Below are 22,989 nucleotides of genomic sequence, written 5' to 3' on the forward strand. Positions count from 1 at the left end.
TACATTTCGGTTACAGTACTCTGTAGCGTTTTGAAAACGTTGTCCACTTCTGGATCCCAATTCAGCTAACACCCAACCATACCCATGCGCCTGTTAGAATCGTGGAAAAGGAAACTTCTGCTAAACAAGCGACTGTAGTTTCAATATATTGTTGCGTTTTTGTAATGTATCAGATGAATCATCAAAATCTATATTATGAGAAATGTGTCAAATCATATGCTTACACATTCGAAAAAAGTACCTGTCCAAAGATTGAAACTCATAAGTCGTATTTGGTGGTATGATTTTAACTACTAGTTTTTCAAGACCATAGTCCCCTTCTTCTAACAGTTGCTTAATTGTATGTTCGTCGCAGTGGACACCATACGAGTCCAACAGCAAAAATTGCAAGTTGCAGAATTAGGAAGGAATATTTCTCGTAAGAATTGTATCCATATTTCTTTTGGTCATTTTTCCCGACGAAGTCCATTTTACTACAAGGTTGTAACTCTGGAAAATGCGTTCCGCAAATCTTTTACTTATACCTTTCGGTTCTTCGAGAATAAGTAGCAACTTTGGCATCAGTTTTCCAGCTTTAGAAACCACCTGCGTTATAGTGTAGGAATGTGTAGTTGCCCCCTTGGATTGGACGACACCGTACACTTGACGTTCTAATGTTCTGCCGAAAGGCATTTCGTTATGGAACCCACATTCGTCTGTATTAAACACTTGATCATCATTGTACTTGTCCAAACTGTCCAAAATCATGCCACCAAATACGACTTATGAGTTGCAATCTTTTGACAGTTGACTTTCGTGTGTTAACCACGTGAATTTATGCTTCATACTGCTCCATGACCTATGATTAAACTTTTTCTTTTTGTTTGTCGGTACAGCTGGCAGAATCCAATACTCTGTTACTTCACATTTTTCTTGAAAGTCAATGACTCGGGATGTTTTGGGAGGGGAAGGAGCGTATTGAGAACCGGAACTTTGTGAAGTACTTAATTCCTCTTCTGACGTAGTATTTGTTTTTTCAGTCTCCTTTTCTCGTACATGAGGCATGGCATTGTCATCATTTCATGGTTCATTTTCATCAGTGTCCAGAGTATGACTTTCTTCAACTGCTTCCGATTAATAACTCTTTAATAAGTCATATATCATCAACAACTTCAAGTGCCTTCCGCGACATTTCACAGTCTGTCTCCTTATAACCCTCTTCATCTAGTTTATCCAAAATTTTAATCACTACATTCACTGGGTTCATCTTCTTCAGCTCACTGCACATAACATTACACAATAAACTGCAAGGTACAAACTAGCTGACAGCGCTTCTGCAGCAGTACTGTCTTCGCTCTCGCGTCTAGCATTGCAGCGTGGTATAGTTGTTTGCAATCTAAGTAGCCCATGTCAACTTGATCTTTATTGGACGAGATCTCTGGTGTTCATTGTGTTCGAGTTGTAAAATTTACGTATTTTTCATTGCTTTTAATGCTTAATCGAATGGTAATAAAGGTAAGTCTTTGTTTTTTTACCCCACCTGAAGGTTTACTTGTTAGTCCCAAGGAGTAGCTTATAACGGTCGCTCATCACGACCACGCTCTTGATGCAGGTGTAAGGAGGGATAATAATAATAATAATAATAATAATAATAGTAATAATAATAATAATAATAATAATAATAATAATAATAATAATAAGGTGAATGTTACTTATGTCCCCCCCACTATAGGAGACATAGGCCAGTTTTACACTAATCCTAAACATTTAGTATAACTTGTTGCTTGTGTAGGCAGTCTTTTACATTAGATGTGCGAAAATTGGTTTATAGCGCAACATTGGCAGTGGTAAAAGTGTGAAATATTCGGGTGAAACGAGCGTTGAATGACTTCCGCCGATTTTGGAATAGACACCGACGCACTTGAACTGCCAATATAGAAAACAAAAAATCACACTCAATCGCTTTCACCTTCATCTTGACTGGATAATAAATCCTAAACTAACCTAACCTAACTCAAGTGCGTCGGTGTCTATTCCAAAATCGGCGGAAGTCGCTCAACGCTCATTTAACCAGTGAGCGGTGGATACTCTACATTGACCAATAATAATAATAATAATAATAATAATAATAATAATAATAATGTTTATGATATTAATCAACAGTATACCAAGAATAACAGGTTAACAAAAAAGATGTGTAATAAATATTATACTGTTAATACATGGCATTAGAAAGTGTATAATTGTAAATTGTCTGCAAGGTCTAGGAGGAATGTAAAATAATTCAGGATATTGTAGTTTGGATTAATGTACATCGATTTAACCTGATACAGCTACGATCGAAATGCAACGATAGGGAAGTTATTGATTGGCGAACTTTTAATTTATCGAATTTATTTATTTTAACTGCTAGCTAACGAGTACAAATTAAAATTATAAAACAAATAAATCTCTCCTCATGATCTGTTACCAGTTTCAGTTTGGTGCAGTGGTTATCATCCATCCTGTATATTAAAGAGATGGTGGATCGAAAAACATAAATGTAAAGATCCACCGTAACTATTCAAATTCAAATTTATTTGCAATTTACATTTCAAATGAATACATATGAATAGATACCCGAAAAGAGCATATGCTCGTGCTCGGGTACAGTGCAGTAGTCTACTTAAATTTTACAGGGATCAAATAATAATGCTGATGATAGAAATAATAGTAACAATAATAATAATAATAATAATAATAATAATAATAATAATAATAATAGTGATAAAACAAAAATATTTACAATAATAAAATAAATACTAAGACGGATAAAATAAAATATAAAATCACTAGCGAGAGTTAACACAATTTAAATAAGCATATAATAACCGGAAAAAATGACGAACTTGAAAATCAACAGAAAAGTTCGTTGTATCGCAGACGACAGCAACCGCCGTATTGACATTGTGTTGTGCATTAATGGTAGTAGGGGGGGGGGGGCGAAAGTCTACGTAACTTCCGTTCTCTTCGAATCTTCTCGTGCAATCATGGGAAGTTAATGCTGCAAAAACAAAATGTCTACGAGTCAAACTGTACATTATTACTAGGATAAATACAAATAATACTGAAATATATTAATCAAGTTTCAGTTATAGATCTCCCCTTTTGTGCAAGAGGTATCATATCAAAATATTTTATGAATAGCGGGGAAAATATAAATTTCAAGAACTCTCTAGTGACAGAGATAGTGACATGTACAATCAAGTGTATCTGTGGCGATGCTAAGAAATCATTTATTGGAGATATAAATTGAATTGTAAATTTGGCTGTCAAATAAATATCCATATGTAACCTGTTATTTAAAAGTTTATTGTTGGATTAGGATCTGGATTTGGACATTGGTATTTTAACTGTTGTATTGTAATTTGTCTTCCCGTAGATTTCGGACTGAGCAATACTTGGGGCCCCGACAGAGCCCTTAAGACTCACTGTGGCTCCCCGGAGTACGCCGCCCCCGAGCTTTTCATCATGGGGCAAAACTACGGACCGGAAGTGGACCTCTGGAGTCTGTAAGTACAAGAGTTTGGCTCTCGGAGTGCTTCCAGGTTATAAGGTCCATAACAAAATGTCCACAAGTACAAAAGGTCCACAAAAAAATGTCCACAAACTAAATAGTCCAACATTTAAAGTCCTACATACAATTCGCCCATGGAATGAAAAAGCCCATCTATGTGGTTCACCATATTATAAAGCGCATCATGCGGAAAAGTCCATTACACGAAAGGTCCATACAGAAAAGGTCCAATATACAAAGCTGTTGAACAGAAATGAGTTACTAACTGGAATAACAATTAGGGCCTACATATATTACTGGTCATCCGGCAAGTGGGCAAAAGCGAGTAGTTCCCCCTAGATTTTCTCCTGAAACATGGAAAGTCTATGGTAGACAGCGTACGAATAATGTGGTTGAAGAATTTCACTCTCAATTCCAACGACTTGTAGAGACACATCACTTAAACATTTGGCGATTCATTAGCCATTTGCAACAACAGCAATCGGAAACAGAACATTTAGTAACCCAGGTCCATGGTGGGCATACAAATATTAGGCTACTAGTAAATAAACGGTATATCAATAATTAAACCAGAATTTTCAACATTGTCGGTAATTACCAAGATTACAAAGATCGGAATGAAATGTTTCGATTCTTAGAGCGATATCATACGATTTGAAATTATATAGCGACCCTCAAGATGAACAATAGATGTATCTTTTGTATTACATATGTAATGTGTATAAAATAAATTGAAATGACAATAAATTCCTCAGCACTTTTCTTGCAGTTTTCCTTGTTGGACATTTTAGGGAAATGGACGAATTTATATGTGCACATTTTCAAAAGTAGGACATTTTTAAGGAGAGGACTTGCTGACAGTGGACCTTTTCAAGTAAGGACATTTTATGGCATGGACGAATTTTCTATGTGGACATTTCTAAACGTTGGACATTTTCGTAGAGAGAAACTATTGCACAGTGGACCATATCTCACTTAACCCTCGGAGTGGTTATCAGGAGGATTTAATCCTATTCTGTCGTTATGTCTAAATTAGATAATGATGTAACTCACGAAAGTTCCAAATACATGAATTTAACAGCAAAATAGAATTCGATGGTGTTGGAGTAAAGGCGTTTGTGTGTGTGTGTGTGTTTTTTTTTTTTGTGCAAATGAAGTTTTGTTGCCCAGATGAATACACAAGTTAAATTCTACGAGTGGGTAGAATAATACTAGCGTCTGGTGTGTTTTATTTGAGTAGAAAATTATTTGCAATAAGGATCCGAGTTTGATTTTTATTTACGTCAAAATTAATTTTCATGACTTAGCTCCAGGGTCGGGTATTTATGGAGATCGCGAAAGTCACGAAATAATAGATATACACTAGATTTTTACTAATCTTTACCAATTAAGTGATTCTGATTAATAATATGCGGTTAAAATATCGCGACAAATCGCGAAATAGAGTTCTCTCATTCTCTTTTTGTAATATTTTTTACCCTTAAAACTAAAGAAAAAAAGGTATTTTACTAATAACTTCAAATTAGTGTGACTCTGAAAATACTGAGATTGCATTTTTTTGCTCAGAATGTCTTCAGAAATAAGCTTCGTAAGTGATGGCGAATCCCCGTGAATCACTCTGTATATAAAGGAAAAATTCATTGAAATATGTATATACCAATCCGCAGAGATCCAATAGTCATTAAAAGCAAAAATGTAAAGTGTTCTTGAAACGAATTATGTCTTATATGAAATGCACTATTAGATTCACAAAGCTATTGTTCACTTTATAACGCAGTCAGGAATACTGTATCATATTTCATATTTGCTCCAGTTACGTCTTGTGAAGTAGAATGTACAGTAGTGGTAAAACAACCGGACCGACCCTTGTATCTGATTTCAGAGCCTTGTTCACTCAGAGCACGATAGACTGATAACTAAGACTTTCGTGGTTCGAATACTGCCTGGGAAGAAAACTTTTTTTGTTCCTTATTCAAATTTGTTCCCAATACTTTTCGATTGCAGCGATATTTTACTACTTAATTAATTTATTATTCCCAGAACATGAATTTTACCAGCAATCGAAAAATATTGGGAATAAATTTGAATAAGGAACAAAAAAAAAGTTTCCTTCCAGGCAGAATTCGAACCACGGAAATCTTAGTTACCAGTCTATCGTGCTTTGGAGTGAACAAGGCTCTGAAATCAGCTATTGTCGGACCATCGGATCTGTGCCCCTTCAGCGCTGTCGTCGTTCTTGGAAAAGTTAACGCCTGTACTCACTCCATTTCACCCGCTTTCCTCCTACCACGTTAAACAGCAGGCCACGAACCTTGCCGAATAGGGATGTTGCCAAACTTCCGTCAAACGGTGTCATAAATAACTGGTCCTCCATGATACATTATTATTTCTTTAAATCAAAATACATCCTGTATTTCTACATTTTTTAAACTTAAATCCCATGTCTCGAATCACTTTCCGTAATTTTTCTCTCCAACCTTGGAAATTATTACTTCTCTCGCAAGCTTCAGTAATTTCTTCAATGTTGAAACTTCTTTCTGAACAGTATAAAATTCTTGTATCTTTCTTCTTAAAATACATCGGTTCATATCATCTACAATAATTAAAAGTTCCCTTGATCTGTTCTTCTCTGGTGATTCTAGCTTTTCATCTCCTGCACAGACTCCCTCTCTCCTGATTTTCTTAATTAGGAGTTCTGACCTGTCTATATAAATTACATAAAATGTTGTATTATTAGTATTAGTTAAGTAAGTAATTTTAATACATAATCAATTGAAATAAAATAAGCCTCACCTGTAATATCAGTTGCTCTTTTCGTTGCCTGATTGATAGGAAACAGATATTGACCTGTTTGTTTCTCTTCATCGCAAAATGCTATTACGTACTTGCTTAATAATATTTCTTTCGCCACTCCGTGCTACAGTATTCATGTTGAGTTGACAACACTGGACTGCAAATCCAAATATTGTAAACTGTCCCTCAAGAAGGCCAAAATTGTGAGTAGTGGGGGACAGAAAGGGAGAGAGATAGAAAAGCGAGAGATAGGAATGCAGGGATAAAAATGAATTACCGAGGCTGAGAAGGAATTAGAGTTCAGTTCGCATATCTTACGGGGGCACAGATCCGATGGTCCGACTATACAAGGGTCGGTCCGGTTTTTTTTTTGCCACTACTGTATATTTTTAGAGTACAAATGTTTTTTTTTTCTGAAAACAAAAAGTGTCTCTTTTGATAAACAGGAAACATATATGCAACAAGGCTGGTATATAGGTATACAGTAATTATGTATCCGTTTCAGTAGCTTCTCGAAAGTATACATGGAGTTGGAGGTCTTGTCTGTTGTGTTTACCGTCAGCGTATGATTATGGTGTCTTGTATGTTGCAGGGGAGTGGTTCTGTACGGCATGGTAGTCGGGAGACTGCCCTTCATCACACCCCGCACCGGGGAAATGTCCTCGTCCGAGAGGCGACGCCATCTCCTCACACAGATCAACCGTGGACTTACGCACTACCATAGGAAGACGCTGTGCCCGTTTTCTGGAGGTAGGCCATAGTTTTTTCGAGCTAAGACAGTACCGTAGAACTGGGTAAAATCAATCAGTGGGTGTAAAATCGATCATTTGCGATTTTTATTGAAAATTATATATTTTCTCAGTTACTTGTTAAAACTTTGTTATGCTGACTTCATTGCCTTACATTGCAAATGTTGTTATTGTTTTCTAATGCCAGGCGTTTGACAATAAAGTCATTTGACCTCTTGCACTCCAGTATTTTTCAAAGATATTATCATGACCAGCCAATGAAGCACAGATTTTGATGTGTTCCGAATCCATGACTTGGTTTGAGTTGCACAATGGGCAGTTAGGGGACTGATATATTCCAATTCTATGCAGGTGTTTGGCCAAACAATCATGGCCTGTTGCCAATCTAAATGCAGCTACAGACGATTTTCGTGGTAAATCGGGAATTAACTGTGGATTTTGATGCAGAGAGTTCCATTTTTTCCCTTGGGATTGTGTTATCAAATTTTGTTTGTTGAAGTCTAAGTATGTAGATTTAATAAATCTTTTCACAGAGTAATACGTAGATTTAGTAACAGGTCTGTAAGTAGCAGTGCTGCCCTTCTTTTCTAAAGCATCCGCATTCTCGTTTCCCAGGATTCCACAATGGGATGGTATCCATTGGAATACAATTCTTTTATTGAGTGATATTAATTGAGAGAGCATTTTAGTTATTTCTGCTGTTTGAGATGAAGGTGTGTGTTTAGAGACGATTGATAGAATAGCTGCTTTGGAGTCTGACAATATAACTGCATTCTAAATTTATTGATGTGGCATAGAAGATTCCTGAGACTTTCACTTATTGCAAATGTAAGCGAGAGGGACAACAAAAAGCCTGCGAATGCCAACAATGGGAACACTGTGTAATTAAATGAAAACAAAGTCTTACAAACTCTAAATTATAGTCAGCAGTGACAGGAGATAGGAAGTATACGTAAGTACTTTTCGTTGAGATTTTATCTTGAAATAATAGTTTTGCAGTTCGTAAATGCTAGTATTTAAACTTATTATTTTAAGAAAACTTGTACCTTTGTAGGGTTAAATCGATCATGCCATCGACCTACTCGAAACAGATAGGACCAGCAGGAAGAATAAATTGTTCACCGAAGTACTTCCAACTAACACTTATAAACACAAAAGTGTCATAGTATAACTTATATTGATGGGATAGTGGGGAAAGAGGAAGACGAAATTATGGTGAATTTCTTGCGTAAGAGAAGCACTGCCAAAGGAACATATTTTGTACATCCCTCTGTACCTGACTATGGGAACAACGTAGTTTCTAAAGTGACATGAGGAGGGGAAGATTTCAAATACCATCTGATATAAACCTAAGCAATGTTGAATTACATTTTAGATTATAATTGAAGGGTGGTATTTCAATGTAAATTTTGAATTCTTAAATCTTTGTTTGTTGGTATGTGAAGTATTAAAGTGTGTTTTTATGTTTTATAAGTTGGCAATCATAGTCACGATTGTACAGTGGAGACCTATAGGCCTAATTGTATCGAATAGTATGATCACAGTAACAAAGGATATACTATGTAATACTATACGCATATATTGAAGATTATTATTGTTTTTTACCTCCCCTTATAACAAATAAAATATATGTAATACACTTAATTTGTTTTTTAAAAACATAAACAGTGATCGACTTTACTCCGCAATATTTTAAAATCGATCTTAAACTAAAAATTCAATGGTGATCGACTTTACCCTATTTAAGCAGGTAACTTCGATCACAAGTCAAATAAAAAAAAACAGCTTTTTTATAGATTGTAATTCAATTCTTGTAACGTGTCTTCATAAGTGAAGGATATGACGACAAAATGCTATTTTCTGAGGAACTTCGGCCCATTGCATAACCTCAATATCATTAAAAAATTGCAAAATTTTGATCGACTTTACCCTCTTCTACGGTAGGCCGCAGAAGCCCAGAGTTACATATGTTATACCGCACGCGTTAGCGTGTTGCCTGCTGATCAGGGGCTGTGCTTGGGCACGATTTCATTTCCCGTTTGGACTGATTACCTGGTTGAATTTTCTCTCAGAATTTTTCCCAACTATAAGGCGAATATGAAGTAAACTATGGCTAATGCTCGACCTCATCTCGTCAAATATCATTTCGTCGTCAATTGAGGACCTAAGATTCTACATGTGCTAAGTGCCAAAAACAACTTTCTGAGATATTGATGAAAACACACTGTGCAACGCATGTTGAAATATCTACAACAACGTGCACACGAATGAGTCGCTTACAGTTGAGCTACGACAAAGACGATTCAGTATGGTATTCTCATATGGATGTTCCTTCATTAGATTTAATAAAATTAAATTTGAAAAATTGGCAGTTAGCTCATTTAGAATGTTAGGTCTTCAATTCCATTCGACACAAAACAGTGTCCTTTACAGTAATACATACTGTTTGATTTGTGTTAGATATAGAATCAGCATGTATTATTTCTGTAGTGCTCGGGAAAAGTGACACAAGTCAGTTTCTACAAACCTTTTTTGATAACTTATTGACAACTTACGGAACATCTGTTCGCTTGGAAAAAAAAATACATAGGTATTCCTCCCATTACAATAATTCATACAGAAAAAAATCAAATCGATATTGTGAATTTTACTAGTAACAACAATGTAATTTATTCGTCACAACAATAATTTCTTTCTACAATTCGCCTTAAACGCTCTCGTCAACAATTGGATTTTCACTCAACACAGTATTCGTTATAGCACTCACCGACGACAACGACAATTTACTTGGACTAGTACGAACAACAATGAACTGTTAATCTTAACTAATATTTACAAAGCACTATTTACAAATCAGAACTGTCAGTTTTCAGTTCACAGTTCTCTTCTAGCTCAGTCACCCGAGTTCACATAATCTCGAACCACAGACCTTCAGAGACAGTTCACTGTACTCGAACTCAGGTCCCTCCAACTGCGGTCCACTGCACTCGAACTCAGGTCCCTCCAACTGCGGTCCACTGCACTCGAACTCAGGCCTTCGGATGCTGACGCAGATGCGGACGCACACTCGAGTCGAACTCCGGTTTGCTTGACTGGCTTGCTTGCTCTGGCTTACTCACTGACTGAATAACTGAAAAACTGCTGTCGTTCCTTCGCGACCTTAATTTATAACCACAGCGACGTAGCCTCGAAAGTTCCACGCGTCTCTAGAGATGGCACTCCAGAAAAATCCAGAGCCCTCTCCTCTCTACCAGCACCAGATGCGCGCGCACTCTCTCTCCACTCTCTCGCCGCGTTGGCCCTTTCCCCTCTCCGCCGCGCGCCATCCCAAAGTGCTCCGCGCGATCTTCTCTCTTGCGGGACGCTGGTCGTGAGTTCGAATCTCACGTCGCTGTCACAATATAAACCAGTGTAAGTTGTCAATAAATTATGTATGTATGTATTTATTTACACTGCAAGTGGGCAAGCACCCGGTGGCAGTGGTATATACAATATAAACAATACACAATAAAATGATAAGCAATACACAATAAAATTTACAATACACAATACAGTTTTACAACACATACACAATTTTATACACAATACAATTTAACACAATAATAATAAAACATAAATAAAATACCTAATTTTACAATACAACTTACATAATTATGTATAGGTCCTACATAAGTGTATAGGTCCTACACATAAGTGTATAGGCCAAAGATGGTTTGTGAAAACTGACTTATGTTACTTTTTCCAAGCACTGCAGTTTTTGTCATTTAATACCGAATATAGCTTGAATATGAAGCATCCTGAAGTCACGAAAATTGATTTCGAGTTTGTCATGAAAATGCAAATTTCAAGTGTTGCTGATACAGTTACACCAATAAAATGCCATCTATACTTTATGGTCATAATATGTAATCAATATGGATTTTACACTAGGCCTACTTTTCCCGTAAAAAGGAGTTAACTTGAATGTAAAAAATTCTAGTAATTATACAGTTATGTTGTAAAACATAGATATGAACTACTCAACAATCGTGAAGTCAGCAGTTATTCACTCTTGACGATTTCCGCGATGTTTTGGCAACCTTTGACGATTGTAGATCCTTTCTCATTTCCTTGGTGAGGCGAAAAGAATTGGAACTTCATGTAGCTTAGGGACAAGATGAAGAACATGATCTTCACAACACCCGATTTCTGGATTAACACTGATTTGATCAACAGTATCACAACAATAAAGGAAAAATTATCCCCTCATAAGTTGTCACTTGAAAATTTCCCTGCTAGAACCATCTTACTAATGAAACACTACAAGTAGGTGTAGACATGTAAGGCAGCAACCATCTATACCACCCATGTGATATACTAGACCAGATATGAATCACACATAACTTTTATAAGGGACACTATTATATTTTCTTAATACCTATAGCCCTCTTCCACTTGAAAAGCAATAATTTGTCTTTTGGTGCTCTAAATAGTAATATACGTTACAAGAGCGGTATGTTGAAGTTTTCATGTTCGAGGAAAAGTTTGAAAAAGCGAAACGTAGTTGAGCTTTTTTAATTTCCGAGAATTGAAAGAAAACATACCGCTCGTGTATCGTACATTATTTTATGCAGATCGTTTATTACATACCTGAAAGAGGAATTTCTAATTAGTTGCAATGAAATCTCCATATTGGTTTCTGTTCAGTGACGGCAAATTTGCAAAACAAAAATATCTATCTTCAACATTGTTGCTTTAAAATGTTTTCTGTGTTTACTACACTCCATCATGCCGTGATATACGTCTGTATTTTTTTTCCCCCAGTCTGTGATGAGTCTGGAATCTTGTTGATTTTTTCACGGCTTCCTTAATGTTACTTGCATCACGAATGCAGTAACTTTAGTGGAATTGTAGAGTTTACTTAATTTGTGCAAATATTTAAAAACAATAATTAAGAGTGCAATTCAGGTGAAATTGCAGTGGTAAGTTTCCAATTTATAATTATTACTATATTGAACGTCTCTAAAAATAATATGTTAAAAGCCTAAAGCAGTGAAATGAATATGACGCTTAAGCGGTAAGAATAGGGAAATTGTTATGTGTGTTACGTTGGGAATACTGAATGTGGTATTTCACACTTACCGCGTATTGGTTTTGTGCGGAAAGCAAGCAAATACGCACGATCTCGCACAAAAGTATTTACCTTTTGAATTTGCCATACCCGGATCTGCATGCGGTAACAAGGCTGGTATCGAACAGAAATCGTAGGAACGATTCTGGTGAAACTTCATTTTGAAATGTCAATTTTCCCTATTTTCGCCATTAGAAAAGATAATAATTCTAATAACCAAGAATATTCAGAAATCATTATATTCATTCATTTCATTCATTTATTTTATTCCATAGATCTTACATGAGCAATGAAGCTTTAAGATGTGGAACAAGTCAACATTTTACAATATTACAATTACAATTTTTACAAAATTTTATAGTTTTACAATTTAGTAATTTTCTACAATTTTGTGCAATTTTTTACAATATTTTGGCGAGATGTAGTGAGATGAGGTGAGGTCCGAGGATTCGCCAAAATATTACCCGGCATTTGCCTTTTGGTTGGGGAAAACCTCGGAAAAACCCAACCAGGTAATCAAATCAAAGGGGGGTAATCAAATCAAAGGGGTTGATGCCAAGGACTCGCCATAGACCATCCGGCTTCAGTCCCACGGCTGTGGAAAACCTCGGAAGAAACCAAAGACCAAAGAGGGATCCAACCCAAGCCCGAACGCAGCTCCGGATCAGCGAGTCTGCCGACTGAGCTACATCGATGGCTGTACTAAAATTATACAATACATAGCCAATCAGATTATTAAATTTACAAACGCAAACGATCATTCATCAGTTGAGCTATATATATAATACAAAACAAGTAAGTTAATTAAATTTAAGGCATAAACAATTCAACCAATTGTGATATACAGAAACTGATAATACATATCATGCAAACTACTTCAAATTACAAACACAAACAATTTATCAATAGAGCTATATAGATTACTATTCAATTTAAAGCATATACAATTCATCGGCCAAAACTATACAAATATATACAATACAAAGTAGCATACTTTCATTAAGCTATACAAATTTGTGCAATTAATATCAAGTAGATTAATTCAATTTATAATCATAAACAATTCATCAGTTGAGCTATACAGACTACTATACAATTTACAGCATATACAATAATATATGCTAAGTTACTAGTAAAGCAGTATTAGGCTATAATAGTCTACAAAACTAACTTTGGCTGACTATTCTGGTTAAACTTCATTTTCCAATGTTCATTTTCCCTATTTTCGCTATTACAGAAGATAGTAATTGTAATAACCAAGAATATTCAGAAATCATTGTATCTGTTATGTTGTTTTTAAGTTACTAAAGCAGTATTAGGCTATAATAGTCTACAAAACTAACCTTGGCTGACTACTGTAAAGCATATATAAATTATTCAGCTATCAGATATTTGAATTTAATAAAAATGTACAGGGACATCATTTTATTTTTACTTCAATTTTTATTGTACCTGAGTTTTTTAATGTACTTCACTCCCACCCCTTCTACTAATGACGTTCCACCTGTCCTGCACACAGAACCAAGACCACAGTGAGTTAGTGAGTATAGTATGTTTCAGAAATATGTTCGCGTTTTCCAGTGACGAAAGAGCTTTCAATATTGAATCATATTTTCGCACAGGTACTGTCGTCCGTTTTCCTACGTCGCATCCCAATTTCCCCCACTTGCTTCTGCTCGCCCCTCTGTAAGGACTAGTGGCTGGGCTGTCTTAGATATTTTCTGAAAACAATAATTTCTGTTAGGAATTGGACGTCTACTTAATATTATACAACCGTTTAAAATAACTTAAATAGAAGGGCCTTGTTGAGTAATTAACTGTCACGTGATTTTCCCCTTTTCTACGATCCTGCGACATAACCACTTGGAGGACAGTAGATAGCATGTCTAAATCATTTTATCTGTGCGGGTCGGGCAGAAGTGAAGATTGAATTTACAGTACGTAAGGTACTCTTTTATAGAGTAGGTACAGAATTATTTCAATATGAATTACTAGTACGGAGAACAAAACAGGTAATATTTGGAATTAGATACAATAGTCTATCGTGCGATAATATGCACATTAGAACTGAAGCCTGTATCGAGATGAACGGCCACCATTTTCAAAAATGTGTTTAAATATCCATATTATGATTATTTTTCAATTTAATTTCATTCTCTATATTGTAGCTAATGTGCTGTAGACAGTATAATATGCACTGCATAATGAATACATTCGCATGGATAGCTCAGTTCGTGAGTAAAAACACTTATTGTTAATGCAGTGCTGTATTTTGATTAAACAAAAACCAAATGAAAATTATTAAACTCAAAATCGCGATATTTCCTAGTTTACGTAAATGGATTAACTACTTTTCTTCCCTGCTGTACCCAGTAAAGTGATTTGTTTGTATTTTACGCCAGTATCATCGAACTCCAGTCGTGGAAGTGGTTAGCAAACGGTGTAACGAATTATTACATCTGGACACCAGATCATTTTCACTTTTTCCGCCGCCCCTGTGTCTTGCTCGATTCTGTGTTTACGGAATTCCACTCCATTACGTAAGCACGCGAAGAAATCTAACGTCGTTCATGGGCTCTTTCTTTGACATCACTGAACTACAGCCTTTCTTTTATAAGAAATATGAATTCATAGGAACGTCGGTGTTCGGGACTAACCTAACCATCCTGTCGACACATGGTACTTTTTATATTTTTTTAAGACTTCTGGAACTTGATCTCCCATCTGCTCGTGCCCAACGTCCAAAAGAGGATGACCCTGGCGCAGATGGTTATACACCCCTGGGTCACTGGTCGTCAGAGAGTCTTAGAAAACCAAGAGTACAAGAATCTTACGGCGGCCGAGAAGAACACGGTAGGTTCCAAGAAACTCGTTTAAAATAATTTGTACGAGCTCTTTCATACAAAGACATCAGAAAACGACACGGCGAAGTCATTCATTCATTCATTCATTCATTCATTCATTCATTCATTCATTCATCCATTCACAGTTTCTGCCCAAGGGCAGGTTTCTCACTGCAAACCCAGCATTTTTTAACCTTTCCAATTGTCTGCCTTCCTCTTTATCTTCGCACACTATCCATATAAATATCTTAATGTATCATGTAATGTTTATCATTGACAACTTTTTCTGCCCCGAACTTTTCTCCTGTTCATTATTTCTTCCAATTCATCAGTTTCAGCATCATTCTTTTTTCACCTTCTCTTTGAAACACTGCTTCATTTCTTATTCTGTCTGTCCATTTCACACGCTCCATTCTTTTCCATATCCGCACTTCGAATGCTGCTAGTCGTTTCTCTTCACTTCGTCGTAATGTCCATGTTTCTTCCTCATACAATGTCACTTCACACAAAGCACTTCACTAGTATCTTAGTTTGTTTTCCTGAGGTCCACAGAAGATGCTTCTTTTTCTATCAAAAATTTCTTTACCATCCTCCATCAGTTTTTTTAAATGTAGGCCTACACCTTTTCAACTTCATTTTCAGGGGGAAAAAAAAGTAATTTCAATTTTGGGAAAAAGTAATTTCAGTTTCCGAAAGAATAATTTCAATTTCAGGAAAAAATAAACTATTATTCAAAAAATATCAGATCAATTTCGGAAATAGTAAAGTTAATTTCGGAAAAAAGTAATTCAAATTCGGAAAACTAATTTATACTGCAGAAATTACAGAGTTAACAAATAAATTAAGATGTTACATTAATCAGACTTCAGTTAATGAAGATATTAGAGGAAAGAAAAATATTCCTCAATATCCATAGCCTTCACATTGGAGTCATAATAAGGTTACCGTAACTTTAAATTATCACTCGTATATTAGTATTTGACTGCAATCCAGAGGAGAATGAATTAATACGGTATTAAATAGCTTCAGTGAAGATTGCAACAAGAACAGAAATAAGTCTCGTAGATTACGAGTAAAATAAACAGTATTATTTAAGTATTTAATTCTTCCGAAATTGATATAATTTTTTCCGAAATTGATATAATTTTTTCCGAAAATGATTTTCAGTTTTCCAAAATTGGTTTTTTCTCGAAATTAAAGTGAGATTTTCCAAATATAAGTTTACTTTTTTCCGAAAGTGAAGTTGAAAAAGTGTGGACATACTTCTTACCTTCCAAATGATGTCTCATTCACTGCTGTAGACTAGTCTAAGTTAGTAAGTTCTCCTCCTCCCCAGAATGAAAATACAGTGAAACCTCTCCTTACGGACACCCCCAAAATACGGACACTCCTCATATACGGACAGATTTTTATGCCCCAACTGAAATAATATAGAAATAATCATAAATTTAACTCTCGCTTGCGGACACTCTCAGACACGGACACGGACAGCTGTTTCACAGTCCCAAAGCTTGCCTTACCTCCTAACTGCGGACAGAACTTGGATTTGAAGACATAATGTGTTACAAAAATGGAAAATTTAGTACAGAAATTCCTTAACATGAAACATAACATAAGGGTCTCGTAGGCTACCACTAGCCCAGCCGGCTACCCCTTGTTAGCTGGAAGCGGGTGGATAAGCAAAGTCGTAAATTTAACCTGTCTGATGGGTCCAAGGTTTCCGCGATCGTGAAATTGTATTCGACATATGATAGTAGAATAAAATTATTCTCTTCATTTCAATCAGTTGTTCTGTTTCGAAAGACATGGCACCTGAACGCAAAGGTTAAGTTGAAAACTGTAAATTACAGTGCTGCATAACTGTAGACCTAGAATAAAATTGCATGGCACAGTACTGTATTTTCGTTTTTTTTGGTCTTATCTACTGTAGTTCAAAGTCCAAAAGAATTTAGTGTAGTACTGTATACTGTATTTATAATTAAACTACAGTAATACGTTTCATTTAAAGCGTGAAGGGATACATAATGCATATTATAAACTAGCCGTACCCCTGCGCTCCGCTGCACCCGTTAGAAATAAATATAAACTAATTACATAATTAAAATAGGACATTTGATCCAGGGAACATTCGTGTTTGAAAGAAGGATAAATCCTTTAATATGTTACTTAATTTAAATTGTATTTAAAATATTAAAATGCGATCATTTTGATCCGGAGACCACTCATTTGGTGCAATGACAATTCCTTTAACATGTTTCTTAATTGTTATTACCATTTATTTTTGGAAAAGCGAAAATTAACAGAAACATTTTGGCTACAGATTTATTATTACGTTTATATTATATTATATTATGAAAAAGTGTGTTGATAACGGATGTACTCGAATTAGAAAGTTTTTAATTTGTTGTGGGAGCTCTTGAATCTCAGGAGGAACAACTTTTACAACAGCGCAACATAATCTGCTTGGCTCATTACCCTATTTTTTTGCATTGCATTTATTGCATATGTATTTTATGTATTTTAACACGATTCAATTGAGCATAGTTAAAATTTGAATTATAAAATAATGGATTGCTAAGCTAACGTACTATTACTGCATACTAAATCAATACACTCTCGTTGTTCGTTAATTCTGTGAGATAAAAATGAATATGTTCATAAACATTATTATAAGAAATACAGGAAATGAATATACAGAATAACCTATCAAGTTTTCTGTGCATAAGAAGCTATTTTAATCTTACCTGTCCTCGATTCAGTCAGAAGTTACTGTAATAACATTATAGCATTATGTCCATCCAGAGAAACTACACTTTCCAATGATGAAATAATAATTAATTATACAAATCGGTTAATTTAGCTTCTGATATTACTTCATACAAACACAGAAACATTGTCTGTAGGCTATGTTTCATAGCTTTCGATTGTTCTGTCCAAGGCCCCTTATAGACGAAGTCATTTGTTTTTTATTTCAATAAACCGCCTTAGATGGCAGTTATTTTAATTTTAAAACTCATTTATCTCATTAAATATCAGTCCTATCAAGAAATCATTTTCAAAGAAACTCTTGTCATGTAACATATTTCACAAAAATCAATAATAAGCGAGATATTTCGATTTATTTAATTCGGGCCCCCTTATAACCCCCCTTTTAAATAACGTATTTTGAATGCCATATAGCCTATAATCTAAGTTACAACGAACGTAATTTATATTCCAATTTTCATCGAAATCGGTTCAGCCATTATCGCGTGAAAAGGTAACGAACATATACATACAGACAGACAGACAGACATACAAACAAAAATTTCAAAAAAGCGATTTTCGGTTTCAGGGTGGTTAATTATATATGTTAGGACCAATTATTTTTGGAAAATCGAAAATTACCAGAAAAATTTCGGCTACAGATTTATTATTAGTATAGATTTACTGTTGGCGGTCGGGTAGCTCAGTTGGTAGAGCAGCTGGCTACGGACTGAAAGGTCCGGGGTTCGATCCCAGGTGGGGACAGGATTTTTTATCGTTGCGAAACTTTCAGAACGGCCCCGAGGTTCACTCAGCCTCCTATAAAATTGAGTACCGGGTCCTTCCCGGGGGTAAAAGGCGGTCAGAGCGTGGTGCCGACCACACCACCTCATTCTAGTGCCGAGGTCATGGAAAGCATGGGGCTCTACCTCAATGCCCCCCCAAGTGCCTTCATGGCATGTTACGGGGATACCTTTACCTTTACCTTTTATAGATTTACTGTTTGATTGGGGAGCCTCCCAGATGCGGACAGATTGTTATGTCCTTTCGATGTCCGTAAATGAGAGATTTCACTGTACTCGCGTTTCCACAGCATGCGTTGCTCATTTCTTCCTCGACAGATCTTGAAGCGCATCGCCGTCTTCCTGGGTGCGGAGAGAGGCGGATTGGAGCAGCAGCTCAGGATGAACCGTTACGGAAAGGTGGGCGGCATGTTCAACATCCTGGCGCACATGCAGCGCGTCGTCAACCAGGAGCTCGAAGGCCGCAGCTGGGCCGCTGCCAAGACGCTCGTGCGTCCCAGCACCTCGGCATGCACCCCCCCGACGGGGCAGCGCTCCTCCACGGCACATGCCTTGCGCCTGGTGTGGAGCGATCACGCCAAGCCCTCTGCGCCACCTAGTCGCCTCCGCGTCGTCGGATCCCACGGAGTGACTGCACAGCACTTGAACCAGAGGACGGTAGCGTCGATGGAGCACCGCTCCTGGACTACTAGGTCAGTGGTTGAGGTGATTTACAAAATAAAACGAAAACGTCTTATGTTCTTTTGTAAAGATGACAATAAACAACATGAACATAAAAATAAGATTGAAAAATGAGTTCTATTCAGTCAATACTTAACAGATTTAAAAACAAACGTTTTCGCCAATTTTGATTGGCATCTTCAGGTCGTGTAGGTCGAATGGAACATGTTATAAAAAGTGAACACTTAGTATATGACGTTAAAAACCAAAGTTACAACTGTAATATCACCAAGGAAACAGCAAAACTCTTCTGTTATTGCAGATACAATTTTCAAGATAGATTTGAAGATGCTACGAACAGGTCGGTCGTGTGGCCTTTATGGAGAGCAGGAAAAATAAAAAAATGGATGAACGTCTTGAAATCCATGAGGACGGTGACACGACTGATCTTTACATTAAGTGGTTCCGTCCTCATGGATTTCAAGACGTTCTTCCATTTTTTTTATTTTTCCTGCTTTCCATAACGGCCACACGACCGACCTGTTCGTAGCATCTTCAAATCTATCTTGAAAATTGTATCTGCAATAACAGAAGAGTTTTGCTGTTTCCTTGGTTCACATACGCCTCTTTCAACACAGTGATTCTACACACATAGTGGTGGCTTTTTGCTATGTTCTATTCTCTGTTCTTAAGTGATATTACAGTTGTAACTTTGGTTTTTAGCGTCATATACCAAGTGTTCACTTTTTATAACATGTTCCATTCGACCTACACGACCAGAAGATGGCAATCAAAATTGGCGAAAACGTTTGTTTTTAAATCTGTTTAAATGTTGTTATAACAAGTTTTATTGTGTTTGTTAAGTATTGACTGAATAGAACTCATTTTTCAAATAACATTGAACTTAACGGAACCAATATGCCTTTGTGATAAAAATAAGAGAATATTTCAGTACTTATAAAGTAAGAGAAACAATGCTGTAGATGGGTGCCTGTTTTTGAGACGGTACTACAGTGAAACTTTCTTTAACGGAAACTTCCCAATAGCAGACTCCTCTCAATAGCGGACATTTTAAAATTCCCCTGCAAAATAACATTGGCCCTTATGATAAAATTCTTCCAAATAGCGGACACTGAAATGTATCTCCCAACAACAATTAAAACTTCCAAATAACGGACAGCGTGAAAGAAAAAAAAGAAAGAGACGGTTGTAAATTAAACGGAATTCTAACGGAATTCTTTGCAACAATCATTATCGTGCATTTGAACGTTCTTGTACTTTATTGAAGGTAAGCAGCACAGTTGTTATAGTCCCGTCGCTCTAATTTCCGGCAGCCAGTCACGTTGCCGGTCGGCTATATTTAAACGTGTGCGTCTTGTGTTTCGCTGATGCATTTCCTAAGGCTCGATAAATACTTAATATAATCGCCCGCCATTTTGGCTCTTTCGTTGGGTTCGCAGAAAGCATACGAGGACGTTATTTGCCGCTCAATTATTTGCTCAATTACAGTGTGTTTGATTTATTATCATAGAAGCTACGACATGATAATGTTTAACGGTGCGGCAAATAGATCCCTCGTCTGTTACTTCGGCAACGAAAGAACAAAAATGGCGAACGATACTACATACCTAGACTTCATAGAGTCTTCACTTCCTAAGACGTAAGCAAAGAGGAGGATTCACGCCGGGAATAACAGCGTCGCGACTATAGTTGTGATACTTTACTTGAGCAGTCCGTACTTTCTTAGTTTGTTAAGTTGAGTGTTCAGAAGTAGTCACATTAAGAATGCCACACAAACGTAAACGTTTGTCACTAAAAGAGAAAGTGGATATTGTAAAGCATAGTGAGAAGGAGAAATTAAGTGTTCGTGAGCTGGCCACAAAGTTTAATATGGGAAAAACTCAGGTTAGTGAAATTTTGAAAAACAAGGATGTTATTTTAAAATCATACACTGAGAATGCAATTCTAGATTTCTTTGTGTAAGGTGAAGTGGTACAGTGACTGATGTTTATTTCATTTACAAAACATTTCCTGGTACAATTTCTCTCTGGATGAATACTGTAAACTTTCTACTATACTGTAAAATATATTGTTGAATATGTATGAAAAAATTTAAATGTACTCTATACATAGTAACTATTTTCTAAATAGTGGACACTTCTCAATAACGGACATTAAATTTTTCCCCGGCGGTGTCCGCTATTGGGAAGTTTCACTGTATCTCAAATCTGAACTCTGTATTCAATACACACACACACACTGATATCATTTTCAATATCAAGGAGATTTCTCACCTTTTTTTTCTTATGCAAGTCGTAGACTAGAAACTTATTTTGCATAAATACGAGTTTGCAAATGCTGTAGAAAACTTCAAGAACTTCTTCTGCAAGCTCGAGGTGTTCTTACATTCTTTTGATCCAAAACTGAACCACGCTCTACCAAAAAGTATAGTTTCAACTTTCTATTAGTAGGTATACATTTCAATGTATACCAATTTCATTGGAATGTATCAGTCCCCTAACTGCCCATTGTGCAACTCAAACCAAGAAATGGATTCGGAACACCTCAAAATCTGTGCTTCAGTGGCTGGCCATGATAACATCTTTGAAAAATATTGGAGTGCAAGAGGTCAAATGACTTTATTGTCAAACACCTGGCATTAGAAAACAACAACAACATTTCAATGAATCCTTAATTTTTTTCCCAGAATTTGAGTCAGTTGAATTATTTATTTATTTATGGATTTATTTGTTTTATCTTTACCTTTCTTTACAGTACATTTCGAGTTTCCACACATTGGTCTAGTTTTAACTTCTTATCCTTCTTATACGCTACGTAATTTACATGCATTTGCTGTTAATATGACGGAGGTGTGAACAAATGAATACACATAATTTTATTGCTACAGAAATTTTTATTTCAATTGATGAAAAAAATATATTTTTAAATACAATAGGTAATTATTACTAATGTACTGTCCGTTCGAGTGGTTGTGTAGCATCCTGATTTCCTCACCAGTTTCTACTAGCCCCTCTGTAAAGGGTAGTGGCTGGGCTGTTAGGCTCTTTCTTGAAAATATTTGCAGTACTGAATTGGTAGTCTACCTAATATAAAACTGTTTAAAATAATTTAAAGAAGAGGGTCCCCTAAGTAACTATCACGTGACTTCCCAGTCTGGACGACCCTGCGGCTTAACCACTCGAACAGTTGCAATGGTCAATGCCTTCGGGAGGGGTACAGTTTCCCCGATCAATTGTTTTAAATGCATTTCAGTTTCTATGTTTGATTTCCCAACAAATTATGTTTCCAAAATTCTGCATTCCCAATTAGTTTTTCCTAATCTTTGTTTCTCCTATGTATTAATAATAATAAATAATAATAATAACAAATAATTTACAAATTGTAACCAATTGCTCGTAAATAATTCAAAATATTACAATAATAGTCTTCATACTTTAGCACAATGTTACGTAATCGTTGCTTAAGAATATCTCGTTGGCGATTTCTCAATTTTCCAATTTTCTGACCAAGTTATATACGGTGGAGCATAGTTTCCATATCTACCTGTTCTTTAAAAATCCGAAGAAACCTGGGCGGTAATGCCTTACAACCTGAAATCTGTTATGCTAGCCTTCAGATAAGTTACTGTTTCGACTAAAATGCTATAGTACGGAAATATGATGATTCTATAAATGTGAAGAGAACCGTGAACGTACTGCGTATCTTCTTCCTCGAACAGGAGCCTTCAGGT

The 22,989-nt window shown here is 36.2% G+C and overlaps 1 protein-coding gene across 1 annotated transcript in view; it reads left to right on the top strand.

Moving 5' to 3' along the window:
• Positions 1-22,989, top strand: part of LOC138700573 (serine/threonine-protein kinase MARK1-like) — a 185,935-nt gene that overhangs the window by 141,703 nt on the left and 21,243 nt on the right. Inside the window, exons 4-7 of the mRNA XM_069827155.1 lie at positions 3,401-3,530; positions 6,921-7,078; positions 14,889-15,040; positions 18,897-19,270. Of these exons, the coding sequence (XP_069683256.1) occupies positions 3,401-3,530; positions 6,921-7,078; positions 14,889-15,040; positions 18,897-19,270 (814 nt within the window). The remainder of the gene's footprint in view (positions 1-3,400; positions 3,531-6,920; positions 7,079-14,888; positions 15,041-18,896; positions 19,271-22,989) is intronic.

This window comes from Periplaneta americana, chromosome 5 (assembly GCF_040183065.1).
Source record: "Periplaneta americana isolate PAMFEO1 chromosome 5, P.americana_PAMFEO1_priV1, whole genome shotgun sequence".
NCBI lineage: Eukaryota > Metazoa > Arthropoda > Insecta > Blattodea > Blattidae > Periplaneta > Periplaneta americana.